General features: G+C 39.9%; 1 protein-coding gene across 2 annotated transcripts in view; it reads right to left on the reverse strand.

Moving 5' to 3' along the window:
- The window catches only part of C6 (complement C6), a 37,082-nt gene that overhangs the window by 10,621 nt on the left and 11,953 nt on the right, over nucleotides 1-14,508 (reverse strand). For both annotated transcript variants that reach the window (XM_073343850.2, XM_073343851.2), the window contains 8 exons: nucleotides 12,099-12,339; nucleotides 11,087-11,209; nucleotides 9,631-9,797; nucleotides 8,159-8,384; nucleotides 5,875-6,046; nucleotides 4,066-4,177; nucleotides 2,728-2,860; nucleotides 1,410-1,601 (listed from right to left, as the gene is read on the reverse strand). In XM_073343850.2, the coding sequence (XP_073199951.2) occupies nucleotides 1,410-1,601; nucleotides 2,728-2,860; nucleotides 4,066-4,177; nucleotides 5,875-6,046; nucleotides 8,159-8,384; nucleotides 9,631-9,797; nucleotides 11,087-11,209; nucleotides 12,099-12,339 (1,366 nt within the window). The remainder of the gene's footprint in view (nucleotides 1-1,409; nucleotides 1,602-2,727; nucleotides 2,861-4,065; nucleotides 4,178-5,874; nucleotides 6,047-8,158; nucleotides 8,385-9,630; nucleotides 9,798-11,086; nucleotides 11,210-12,098; nucleotides 12,340-14,508) is intronic.

Genomic DNA, 14,508 nt, shown 5'->3' on the forward strand with positions numbered 1-14,508 from the left:
CATTCCCTGTTTAAGAAAATAGACAAGTGCCCTTGAAGAGATGGGAGGAGAGTGCTAAACACCTGGCAAAGGAATTTGCCTGGCTGAGAAGAAAAGTTGCTGAGTATGTAAAGAAAATGATGAGCAGTCTGGTGTAGCCAGAGAGACAAAACACAAAGTGCTGCAGAGAAGAACGGTGAACCAGACAGTAAGCAATCAGCTTCATAGCACATTTACTTTCCAGACTAGGCAAGCTCCACAAGAACACTTCTAGGGACAGTTGGGATTAGAGGAGTACCCTAATATATGAAACAGGTCAGACAATACTAATGAAACTATTGCATGGTGCTGGAGACCTTGTAAGCTACAGCCCACTCTCTAATCTCCCTTTGTGAGCAAGCTAATGGAAAAGGAAGCTAAAACAGCTGCCAGTAACCTGTACTCCTCTCAGTCAGGCTTCAGGACAAGGCATGGTATTTAGAGAATGAATTGCTGTGGTGGATGGTCTCTTCTTGTCCCCAGAAGCCGTGGGAGCACACCTTTGTGGCATTTGATACTGGCGATCGCCACATATGCCTGAACTGCCTCCAAAAAGCTGCCAAAAATGGCTCAGGTGCTTCCTCTCATCAAAAGCAGAGGGCCATTATGGATGACTGTTCCTTTACCTCCAAAGCCCGCATGTGCACAGTCTCACAAGGGTGAATCGATCTATATGAAGCTACGGGGAAAGCTGGTAAGATGACACAAGCTGAGGTTTCAGCACTATGCAGGTGACATCCTGTTCTACATTTCCTTTGTGTCAAACATAAATACCACCATCTCCTAGCTTTCACAATGCCTAGGAGGTACTGTTGAAGAAAAAAGGCCATCTGCAGCCTAACAACTTCACTGCTAACAAGTGATAGGTTATAACTCAATCATAAGTATGAACTCTATGTAGGAATAACTGTATGAAATTCTATGGCCTGTGTTACACAGGATGCCAGACCAGATGATTATAACGATCCTTTCTGGCTTTAAAATTTGCCACACATCATAAAACGCTCCACAGTTAGATAAATCTGATGGGGAGAAAACCTGGATTTGTGCTGAAATGGCCCACCTTGATTATCATACACATTGTAAGGAGAGTGATCACTTTAGATAAGCTATTATCAGCAGGAGAGTAGGGTAGGGGGAGAGAAAACCTTTTGTAGTGATAAACACCCATTTTTTCATGGCCTGTGTGTATAAAAAATCTTCTGTATTTTCCACAGTATGCATCCGATCAAGTGAGCTGTAGCTCACGAAAGCTTATGCTCAAATAAATTGGTTCGTCTCTAAGATGCCACAAGTACTCCTTTTCTTTTTACTGTTAATAAAAGTGATTGATACCACCCTGTTATCTGAAATGAAAATATCCTAGTCACAGGCAGAACAGGGGTACTAACCTTTTTCACAGGTAAGTGATCTCAATATAGGAGGTGTCCACGATACCTCTTTCCTACAAGTATACTGCTTTCCACCAGTGACAATGTAGCCAGCTGGGCAGTGTAGCTGGATGGTTTCCCCGACCTTGTATTCGTTTTTAAATGGGGAGATTGTGACGCCCTCAGATACTGATGGTTTAGGGCACATTGATGCTATGGTAAAGAGACAATTCAAATAAGTATATCATTTTGTGGTAATAAACATGGTAATTAAAGTGGGTAAAATGAATCCATTTAAAAAAATGTTGTGATCATTTTCAGAATAATGCTGACCTCTTTCATTTGAGATTCTAAAATTTGGCTTTTTTTTTTTTTTTTAAAAAAACCACAATTCTGAGTTTTGAAAAATTTTGACCTCTTCTCATGGTAACATTCCATATATTACATTTATCTATCAGTTACTAAAAAGGAATAATAAAAGTGTTTATAAAGTATGCCTAATGGTTTAATAAGACTTGTAGAAAGCTGATACAGCATGTTACAAATATTAAAAACAGGCAATTAGAGAATCTTATCAAACTATTTACAATATGTAATTTTTAATAAAGTGAATGGTGGTAGAAAGGTTGTAAATATATTCAATAAGAAATTCATGTTGAAATGTACAACCTGAAGATTCAAATCAATGTAAATGCATTGGGTTCTTGCTATTTGAATCTCTCTCATTGATAGATTCAGAATAACTTTTAGCTTTACTTGTTGATTAGACTGTGAGCACATCAGGATATGGACTTTACAGCTAAGATTTCCAAAACAGTCGAGGGGGTTTAGACACACATCTTCCATAGAAATTAATGGAAAAGCTATGTGTAAGTTCCCTAGAGACTGCTTTGGAAATCTCATCCTATGTAACTTGTGTGTTTGTCCAATGCTGAGAATGTTAGTTTGTTCAATCTGATTGTCATAAATTTACAGCTCACTTGGATAGGTCTGGAAGTGAAATGCAAGTACTGTTGCTGAAGACATTTAAAATCAGACTAGAAAGGAACTGGAAAGTATCTGTCTTCAGGTTTTCTATAGTACCCAGCAGAATAGTATCTTATTGTGTATAGAATATGCTATAGGAACAATCCTGCATTGGAAAGGGAACAAATATGGTGACCCAGTAGGTCTTTGTCATCTCTAACTTCTATCAATCATTAATTTCTTCTTAAGACACTATTACAGATTATTTTATTAAAAATGGAACTATTCTATTGCTAATTTTATATATATATATTATATATATATTCTCCTCTTGAGTATTGTTGTTGAACCTAACTGTTCTCCTCTTTCTTACATTGGCACTCAACAGGCTGCTGTGCCCAGGTATGATCTGGTAGACACCTGAGGAACTGATAGCCAATGAGATCATATCCAGTCATGCAGGCGATTTCAGCTTCTTCCCCAAATACATAATGATTCTTTTCATTCTACAATTAAATCAAACAATTGGTAAGTGGAATACTCACTGACATAAGAAACAGGTTCTCAGGACCATAGTACTGCAATTGTCATAATTTTCTTTTCTTTCTCTGATGCGAAAGCCATGCATCCCATTTATCTGTCCATCCAGGCTGCATTCACCCCATTAGTATCAACACACTGGTTACAAAACTAGGGTTCACAAAGAATGCTGTGTGAATTGGGTCCTATATCCTTCACCCATCCTTGCTTCAGTTGTTGCTGATATCTTTCACAAATCTGTGATTGGGAGAAAGCCCCCACAGAAAGGGGAGTCTTGTAGCTTGCCCTCTATTCAGCAGTATGATTGTTAACACATCGGGTATGCAAGATCTATCTCTATATTCATGTGCTGGTAAAAGGTCTACTAAAGAAACTGTCAGTCAACATAAAAATATTGATCCCAGAAATGTAAAAAAATTGTTTAGTGCTGCATATGCATGATTTTCTACTACCCATTTGTGGCGCATACATGGACAAGCATCAGTATCTCAGCAATAGGGCTTCCTTTGCCTTTTAAATCTCTCGCAGTTTTTCTCTTTGCAGTAGATTTGTATATTCAATCTCATCTGTTAAGCTCTTACTGGAGGAAGCAGTAAGTTCTCATCAATCATTCCAACACCTACCTGATTGTATGCTGCTCCTTGTCCTATCGCATCCACGTAGCCAAAACCCCAAAAGTCCAAAGTGAAGATGAAATATGAATTTAGTGACTGAGAGACGGGGAAGGGATTTTTAGGGGCAGCAAGAAAACAGTCAATGAAAAAAACATGGAAAAGAAAACCAGTAGGAAAAAGCCCCCAAATAAAGAAGATTTTTGGGAAAAAAAGGAGTAAAGTTGGTAAGAAAGAAAATTTAAATTAAAAAACTATTTGAAAGTGCACCCACTAATGCCAGCCTAGCTTTTGTGATGTTTTATATCCCAAACACTGTACATAGTATCAGCTTCTAATCAGTTAGAAAAATGTATTTATTAAATAAAGTGGAATCATGTTGTTCAAGCTGGTGTCATGTACTAATATTTGGATACAATTAGAGGAAATAAAGTTTTGTAGAATGTGAACTAGTTTCGTGAACCCAACAAGGCGTTTGTGAGGCTTGTCAAATCTGGAACTTCTTGAAGCTCTCCATCCTTGTACATCACCCCTTATCCCGGGCATTACAACCCTCTCACCCTGAGAAATCCATTTTTTGGTGGGGATGGCTTAAGACATCCAGTCTCTGGTTCACCAATGAAAACGTCAACTTCCTTTCTTGCTTCATTGTCATTTATACATGGAGCCCCTCTGAAAAAATAAGAGTTTGTAGTTAAGGATGAAAATTAAGGAGGGGTTAAAGTAGATTGAAACAGTAGGGAGAGTTCTCATAACATAAGCCAAGGGGGAAGAGAAGCTGGCAGGGACTACTGCCCCCTGAAACCAGGAAAGGCAAGAGGGAGCTGGGCTTTCTTTCCTCCTTCACTCCCTTACTATAATCCATTGAAACTAAGGGAAAGAGTACCATGTGCTGACTAGGGCCAGATTGGCAGAAAGCAGCCCAGGTAATAGAGTAGCAGATACTGGGCCAAATTCTCTGCTGACATTATAACTTCCCTGGACTAGCAGAGAATTTTACCCACTTAATTTTCTTGAATTAGGAGAAACAGGGCAAGGAGGACAGTGCTGAACCTCTAAGATGTGACTATGAGCTCAAGTGGTTTGGTCACTATTAGGGTTCATCATGGATTGGTTGGGTCATATGGAAGGCAGTCAAAAGTCCCTGACTACCCAGTTCAGGCAAGGACTGAGGCAGCCCCCAGTGCGTGGATATGAGTAGGCTTGGCAGAACTAGATTTTAATTTATTTTTATAATTAGGGTGAATAATATCAATGTTTATTTTAAGCACGTTTTCATTTATATGGACTAAATTTTCATAGTTGTGGAAAACTAGCGGGGGGTGTCTGACAACTATTTAATGGCAGTCCTTGAGATTTAAAATTTAAAGTTTTATAACTGTTAAAACACAAACTGTCAACATCACATTTCAAAGTAAATATCTTTAAATCAAACTCTCATAGGTTCTCACATAGAACTTTACTTTGCCTAAGTGTAAATTTTGGTTTTCACTGATGGGAATTTTTATGTCGGTTTGGGTGTATACGGTGAAATGGACCTTTACTGACATTTACCAATACAAATCTAATCCTTCCAAACTTAGCTATGAGGAAGCACATGCTATGTTACCTTACTTAGTCATGGAGCTAGGTAGCCAAGGAGAACTAAAGGGTCTGTATGTGTCCAACAGCCTCAGTAAAGAATCTCCTATATAGTCATTACAACAGAGACAGTACAACTCCCAGCCCCACCTCTGCAGCTTCCACTGATTGCTACCAATGTTGTGACCACCAGAGGAGATGCACCAGTGGTGAACTATGGTTATGAAGTTTGCTCTTCAAGACTTAGACTTTGAATGAGAAACTAAACCCAGGCTGGGGTTGAATTTATGATTTTACATTGAAACCTTGCATAATTCATGTTTTGCAGTTTCAAAGCAGAACCAGGTGGACCTCAGTAGTTTTGCTCAAATTTCTCTTTGAGAGTTTGCATTCAAACCTAAAAACTAACAAACAAATGAACAAAAAGAAGCTTGTGGGAAGAGGAGGAGGTGGCAACATCCAAATTCATGTAGCTCAGAAGACAGGAAAGTGTTTGCATAAAGACCCATGAAAAGAAACTGCTGAGTTCTGTATGACTTCAGACAGAGTCATACAAAACATTTCATAACAACATTATATTGGTAATGCTACTGGAATTCTCTGGGCGGAAACAAGAAAACCAAACCAAATTCATATAAATTTTCAAACACTTTCCTCTAACGGACCCATCCACAGAAACGCAGGCAGGAGATTCCTCTCGACTATTCCCTATGCTTATTAGTCACCAAACAGGCATCTTCAAACCCAACCCATCAGGAAGTGGAAATTCCAGTCTACCATCTTCTTACTTGTCCACAAACATTGAGATGTAACAGTCCTCCTCCTGCTCACGTTCACCCTGGCATGGCTTCCCTCCATTCAGCGGAGTGGGGTTATTACACTCACGGGTTCTTTTTCTCTTGAAAGCAGCATCGCAGGAGCTCCATGCAGACCAGCAACTCCAGTAACCATCTACTGCAACTAGAACAGATGAAAGAAAACTCCAGTCACTTGACAAATCCACTCTACCTGCATTATTTCCCTTACTCTGTATACAACAGGAAGTCTGGTTGATTAACAGTCACAATTTAAAAGTATTTACATTTTTTCCTAGCAGAGAAACATGTTATTTATGGTGTTACATTTTAAACAGAGATGGGCCAAACCCAAATTTGAACTTTGAATTTCAGGGGAGTCTAAATATTCCTTTCTTTACACAGTTTTGGTCCCACATCATATCCCAAACTAGATGATGCCTATTCTCTAGTTCTACCATTTATGCAGCCATTTGGTGATTCCATGAGGCTAGAAATCTTTTCAGACAGCTCATGAGATGTTAGTGCCTTGAAATCCAACTCCTGACTTGAATTCCAGAGCCAAGATATCCCTAATCCCAAATTTACTCCAGATCCAAATTGGAATTAAATTGTCATCACCTTTGCCCACCTTCTGTTTAATTCTTATAGTTTGCTTTTTCTTGAAACATGTTTTATATGAATTATTAAATCTACAGATGATATCATCTCTGCAGGCAGTACATGGCGTTAGTGTTTTTTGGCTTCTGTGTACCTAGCTTCTAATGCTTATGTGGTCATGAATGAAAAATAAATACAGTAGTACCTTGCTAAACCCTTGTACGCATTTGTCCTTGTCACAAAGCCCAAACCCAAAGTAGCCCTGCCCAGAAAGGCTGAGTACTGGAATAGCAGAGTTGCAATCAGCGCTAAACTGAATTTGCAGATGGGGTTCATAAGCAGTAATTCTTAGAGCTAGCCAGGGATTTTAAGCTTTCACTTGTACAAGGACCACATTTTAAAAATATTATAATTACAGATTCATGTTGGACACCAGATTATTGGATGCTATTATAAACAGGAGTTTGCACACTTATATACATATACGCCATAATATAGATTTTCACTTTCAAAATGCATTTTCACAGTATGGATATGATTAAATCAGTACATTGATAGAAGCACTTTCCACTAGCGCTAGTAGAAAATTTCCTGTTGGAATATTTTTCTACTTGAAAATGCTGATTTGATACAATCAAAACATTTCAATTCTGATGGAAACCAGGCAAGAAGACAGGCTAGCAGGCTGTCTGCTTGATTTCCTACTAGTCCAGTCACCCACCTGCAATGGGTGCGGGGAAGGCTGTCCACATGCCCACCTAGTAGGGTCCTTGGCTAGCCAGCTGCCAGGCTGCCAAATTTCTGGGCAGCAAACTTTATGGTAAGCAGCCTCCCTGGGTGGCTGGTTCCCTGGGCTGCCCAGCTTCCCACCTGGCTGGCTCTCCTGAGCGCCCTAGCTGCTCACCCAGCTGCCATGGCTCCCTGGGCTCCCCACCTGGCTCCCTGGCTGGCTTGCCACAGGCTGACTGCCTGTCTTGCCTGATTTATTTTTACTTTAAAATTGGTAATTGGTATTCTAATTAGTTTGGTAATTGGTGGAGTAACTGGTCGTTTGTAATGGTCTAGTAATTGGCAACTTCCTATTGTAATATGTATAATAAAAATACAGAATAAAAAATAAACGGTGTATTATTTTATTATACACATTACATTAGGAAATACCAAACCACTTCAACACTTATCATTAAATTATCACTTACTAATTAAAGAATGCCAATTTATACTCAATTGCCAATTTACAAAATAAAATACAAATATAATTTAATATAAAAGTTGAAATGTTTCAAATATTCTGACAAAGCATGAAATGTGTAACATGAAATTATGAAATGTCTCAACTTTCATAATTTATAATATAACATAAAAATCAAGCCAACAAAGTCCAAATGAAATTTTTCAATCTTATCAAAATGAAACTATTTCCACTATATCGAAATTAAACATTTTATAAAAGTCAAAACTAAATATCATTTTAATTAGTTTGAAATGAAATTGTGGAATTTTGCTCTGTGGGAAACTTTGAAATTTCAATTTTTTGTTCTGATGGAATGGAAATGTGAAAGTTTGGAATTTCATTGAATGGGAACTCCAGATTCCAACAAGCTTTAACTTTTAACATTAAATTGTGCAGCTAGAAAGAAGGATCATATTTGCATCATTACGGTATTACTGTAAATACCTGATTTGTAATCTGGTGCACGTTTCTCACAGTTATCCCCATAGGTGCCAGCCTGACACACACAGAGACACTCCGTTCCAGACAACAAAGGCCTGCCATTATTGGGACAGGGAGCACATTTGCAAGGGTCAAATATGTCCATGTATTCAATAAGAGCTCTTCTGAGGTTGCGCCGTTTAGTCACTGCACATGGGAAGTTCTTCACCAAATCCAGGATGGGGGCCAGCTGAAAGACAAGTACATAGCAGAGGATCATATAATGAACAATAAAGTGGAAATTTCCTTGCAGTACAGAGTTAGCTGTATTGACTTCTTGCTATGGATAGCTGCAGGGCATCAACGTATCTCAAACAGCTACCCCCACCCCTTCCTTTTTTAAAGACACCAGAGCCTACAAGGCTATGTGTATAAGATATTGGGAGTGTGGTGCATGGTGCAATTTCTTGGTATTTAACAGGGCATTAAAAACTCCATACATCTAGATCACTCATATCTATATTTTCCTCTTTACAGGGGTGAGGGCCTAATGGGCAAGTGGCAAAGAATTAGTAATATACATTTAAAAATCACAGCAGGTAAGATGGTGTAAACAAAGACATGGAGGTCATGTACACTCATGGGAGATGCAGTAATATACAGTGGTGAGCAATGTGATGGGACTGATATTACATTTACTGTTTAGTTACATTCTATGTTTTCCAAACTAGGAGTGGTTGTGGAGTTTGCACAGTGAGGAAGTCAGCTAACTTTCTGCACACAACTAGTGCACTGCTTTCCTTCTTCCCCAAAATAACCAACCCCTTCCTACTACCAAGCTCCGGGGCACTCCTCCTTCCCAGTGATGTCTGAAAATAGGAGCAATGACTCCCCTCACTCCCTGTGGCTGTCCAGCACCCTTAAATTTGGACGCCCGTACTAAGGAGAGTTAGTTTTACAGGCTGAGGGATACAAAAAGTAGCTCTAATAAATATTTATAAAACTCTCTAAAATATTTTGTATATGTGAAATAATCCCCAGTCTCATTCCAGGGAAAAAGGTGAAAAAGAACGAAGGATCTAGTCCAGCAGTTCGCAAACTGTGGGTCGCAGGGCTGGCTTACACTTGCTGGGGCCTGGGGCCGCAGCCCAAGCCCCACCACCCAGGTCCGAAACCAAAGCCTAAGGGCTTCAGCCCTGGGTGGCGGGAGTCAGGTTACAGGCCTCCTGCCTGGGACTGAAGCCCTTGGGCTTTGGCCTCCCGCCCTGGGGTGGTGGAGCTTGGGCTTTGGCTTTGCCCCTCCCCGCCCCCCCCTCCAGGGCGGCATGGCTAGGGCAGACTCAGGATTGGGTCCCCCCTCCTGGAGTCTGTAGTAATTTTTGTTGTCAGAAGGGGGACACGGTGCAGTGAAGTTTGAGAACCCCCGATCTAGCTTTTGCTCCCCGAAAGGATGATAGAAAAATACTAGCAAGAAAATAAAGGCTTTCTTTTCTTACCTCAAAATCAATCACAATAGGATTGTCCTTTGTTGATTCCACCCAGTCTATGAATACTGTATGCTCTGGGAAAGACCCCTTTTTCTCCCAGGCCAAAGCTGCAGCGTATTCTGCCCTTCCACCTTTTACCAGTGAAATAGACCGTTCAGCCGACTGCAAAAATGATCCTAAAATGAGATTAAAATCAAGGTTTTCCAGAACATAACCAGAACTTTTCAATTGCATTTAATGCAAACTCCAAGGATTGGGTTTTTTTAAGAAGAGCCAATAGGATTTGCTTGTGACACAGGAGCACCAAATTATAGGGTAGGGAGATGGTCATTCCTCTCTCTCTCTCCCCCATCCCACTCCCACTGAAGTCAATGGAAAGTTCGCCACTGACAACGGGTCCGACTGGCATTTATGTGACTCTGGCAAGACTGACCAAGGGATAAATTTCTACTAATACTTGAAGGTGTAAACAACTCAGTGCAGAGGAACTACTCATCCAGGTCCAAAGAGCGTAATAGGAGTCATGTTATGAAATTAAGAAAGAAAAATGTAGTCTGAATACCAAGAAAATATCCCAGTGGTGAAATTTAGTAGATTGTGGAATAGTCTCATAAAAGAAGGGCCTGAAAGCCTCATCCCTGGAGACATTTAAAACTAGACTGGATGTAGTACAATATGAGTAAAAATATCATACGGAACAATCCATGCTGGCTAGAGAATGGGCTGGGACAGGAATGTCAACTCTTGCTTTCCTTACACATCTCAATAGTTTGGTTGTCTTTCATATGGCACTACTCACATGAGTAAGGGAAGGCATATTTGGCCTGAGATGATCAAATAGTTCTTTCTATTTATGCTGGATGCATGACTCCCTAACACTTTGAAGAAAATAAACCGTTCTCTTAATATACTTGAAGTACACAAAAAGAATAGGGTAGAGTCTCTGTTGCACCAGAGCTTTGCTTGGTACAGCAGAGAAGAGGGGGATGTTGAGGAGTTAGTTATGGATTCCTGATTCTCTGTCTGATTCTGTGCCACCTTCAACCATGGAGAAGTTGAGAGCAGCTTGGGGGCTGCTCTAGACTCTGCCAGCTGGTAATAGTCCTCAAATGATCATCTACCAGGTGGGCCTGCCAGAGCACTCCTGACATGTCGCCTTCCCACCTCCAGCATGCCCTCACCCTGAAAATATGGAGAGAGGTGGCATAGGAGATGGCTATACTAGTTTTGTGAAATAGGATTCCTCAGCTGGAAAATGTGCCAGGATGGAACAGGGGAAAGGATCTGGGCCACAGTGCTTGTAATGCTTGACTTGGGAGATAAAAGGTGAAAAACTGGCCCCACTGAAATTGATGGGAGTTTTGCCATTGACTCCAATGAAGTTAGAGTTTCACCCCAATAACTGTCAGATACTATCCCTCATGGTAAATAACAGTATACAGTGCTTAGTTCTCATAACAGTGACCTTCATGGCGTTCAGTCAGTTTATTTGTGGTGCACGTCGTATGTACTTTCTTTTTCTTTCTGAAAAACACACGCCTAGTTGTTTCTACCCGGACACATTCTGTCGATTCTTGCTGTGTCAAACCTGGGAAATATTAAACAGCAATGATGGCATTAAGTGCCAAATATTAAACGCAAAACACTAAACAGCATCCCTAGTTTCCACATGGCTCCCCTTTTGCCTACATGTATTTCATAGCATTCCTCACCTAGAACACCCCACTAGATTCCTCCATGTCTGAGGTTCTCATCCCCACCAGTTACATCCTGAAGATGACTTTGGTGTTGTGGATTACTTCCTTCAGCCCAGTGTTGTTTCATCAGACATCCCACTATTATCTCACGCACCAACAATGTTGGACAGAGCCATATTTACCATACCTGTCTAAGTATGCACTGATGCTGCTCGTATTTCCTTGACGCACCCGATTATACTTTGTTTTATTAACGAGCAGTCCCCACACAAGTTAATGGTACCATAATTCAGGAGCACAGCCTTTAACCTGAGAAGTTAGATTTTCAGCTTTTGTAGAATGCTCTCTCCATTTTAATGATTTGATTATCTTTCTAAGGAATTTACTGCCAACAGTAATTGCTAATAATTTTCATTTTAGGGCTAGAAAGAACCATTAGTTCACCTGGTCTGACCTCCTATATCACACAAGCCATAGGATTTCACCCATTTACCCCTGCATTGAGAAAAATAAGTTGGGTTTGACTAAAGCATCCATTCTAGAAGACATCAAGAGAAGGAGAACCCATCACTTTCCTTGGTAAAGCCTAGACCTACACAAATTTGTGAGGTTAGACATTATTTTGTTTGAACGCAATATAGGATTACTGAATTATATATGCTAAAACATGAAAATATGGGGCAGTGCTTTTCTCTCAGGCAATATTAGCAGAATGATAGGAATATATATATATGCTATTAAATCGATCATATGGTTTTTTTCTCACCAAAGGTTACATACCTGAATTCTTCAGTTCTTCAGCACTGTATTGATAAAGAAGGTCATATGTGCCACCCATTGATCCAGAAGCGTAGTAATGAGTCCCAAAGTCATCAAAAATTCTGCTATATAAAGCATAGTTGTACTCCAAAGGCAGGTGGTTAAGTGCCTTTAGAAAGATATTTGAGAGCTGCAGATCTGATTGTTTCATCGTGAAGTTTGAAACTGCAATCACTTTATGGACCCTAATAAAGTTGGAATTCTAGAAAGAAAGAAAAACATGAGACACTAGATACCCTTATTCTGTGGTTCAAGACAAGCAGCAAAAAGGCTGAGAATATGTTCATTTCCCTTTGTATATTGTAAAAAGGGGCAAATACATTATATTTTATGTTTCTTTGATCATGGGTAAACTAGCACCAATGAATGCAGAGCTCAATTCACTTGAGGCTACAAGCACTTGGTTACATTTGAGAGTATATGTCTCATTGCATGATAGACACATAGACAAAACGTATTCTTATTAATTATTACTTGTATGATGTTAGAGTGCAGGGACCAAAACTGAGCTCAGGACCCTTTCATTCATTCTATACAAACACAGAATAAGTGACAGTCCCTGTTCTGAAGAATGTGCAGCCCAAATAGACAAGGCAAAGAGAGCTGGGAGGAAGGAATGTAACATGCAAGCAGAGTGATAGGTGTGATGGTTTGCAACTATCACGTTAGTTCCATGATTTTGTTTTCTTAACTTTTTCAGGGTGGTTTTTGGAGATAGGGGATTCGATCGGTGTTGCCAATTCCCATGATTTTATCATGAGTCTCACAGTATTTGGTGTTTTTCTCACAGCCACAGCTGGAATCAAGACATTGCGTCAGAATCTCGGCTTTCAAGTTTCTAGCCCGCAGGATGGCAGGGAAAAGCTTGAAACCACAAAGCAAGTGCACCCACAGGGATCAGAAACCAGAAGGCAAAGAAAAAGAAAACAAAACTGTGCTTTGAAAGTTTCATGATTCCGAAACCAGTCTCACGTTTTTGGGGCACCTGACTCACGGTTTCTGAATGCTTGGGATTTTGTTAGCTAAATAGAAAGACAAAGGGAGGGAGAGGAAAGCAGGTGGATGAGGCTGAAAAGAAGAGACTTTCAGGGTGCGCACAGGATGTTGGAGCAAACAACGTCAATAGATGGGAGAGAATGTCCAGAGTAAAACAAAAAACAAAAACAACAACATGAAAAGAGGCACTGATGACATAATCAGAAGCTGCAGCTTCCTGTGTCAGCTGCTTCTCTCTGCGCAGACCAAGAGATGCTGGGGAAACAAAGGGTAATCCCAGCTGGATCTCAGCTTCCCCTTCCCCACGGTTGGCCAGTCACAATTTTAGCTCATTTTATACAGTTTGCATTGAATTCCAGGATGCCCATCTAACATTTCACATCGCAGTTACAGGGAGATTTGAAATAAATGCCCTAAGAGATGCCACTTGTATTTCTCCTTAGGACATACTGAGATACTCAAACTGATCTTTGGTAGCACAAGTTCCTATTGAAGTTGGGACTGATCCTGTACCCACTGAATTCAATGGGAGCTCATACCAGCAACTCTGACAATAAGATGTCTCAAGCAGGACACCCAAAATGAGTGGCCACTTCTGAAAATATTGGCCTAAATGCTTAGTCAGGCCAAATGTGCATTAATTTCAATGGGAATTTTGCATGATTTAGAACATCAGGATTTAGCCAACAGTTTCATTCCCTAGTATTTCTCAGGGCTTTTCTTGGACTTTCTCTCTGGTTTTGTATCTATCCACTCATGAATGGCATAGGTACTTTTCACACATTTCCACTGAATGTGTGCATCCTTGTTTTTACCCTCACTTGGCTCAGAAAGCATATATTTTCTAATTGTGTCCAACCCAGCTGTCTTTTGTATTGTACTTGTGTATCATGTATCTGTAATTTCTACTGGTAAATGTATTGCTAAATGCTTGTGACAAGCAATTCTTTGCAGAACAATTTCCCAGAAATTTAATATCTACCCAATAAGTACTACATTCAAACACAGAAATGCTCAGGATTTTTGGCACTATAAGATATCTAAACATTCTAGCAACTTGGAAATCTTAAATCTAATTATCTTTGGGCAGATGCTTCCCCTATAAAACTGTAGAGATCCTCATAACATCAGTAAAACCTACTTATGCCAGTGGTAAACTTATCCCTTAGAGTACTAAATATCAGTACTAAATATTATTACAAATATTTATCTTGGTCAGGGTAGACTATTTAGTATGATATTGTGCCAAATTCTGCTCAGTTACATGAACATAACTTCAGTGACTTCAATTAACATATACACAATCTACTTAGTTCATTGTGGTGTAACCCAAGGCAGCACAACTGGCCAGTGTGAGACTTGGCAGTTTTGATTG

This window comes from Lepidochelys kempii, chromosome 5, assembly GCF_965140285.1.
Source record: "Lepidochelys kempii isolate rLepKem1 chromosome 5, rLepKem1.hap1, whole genome shotgun sequence".
NCBI classification, from domain to species: domain Eukaryota; kingdom Metazoa; phylum Chordata; order Testudines; family Cheloniidae; genus Lepidochelys; species Lepidochelys kempii.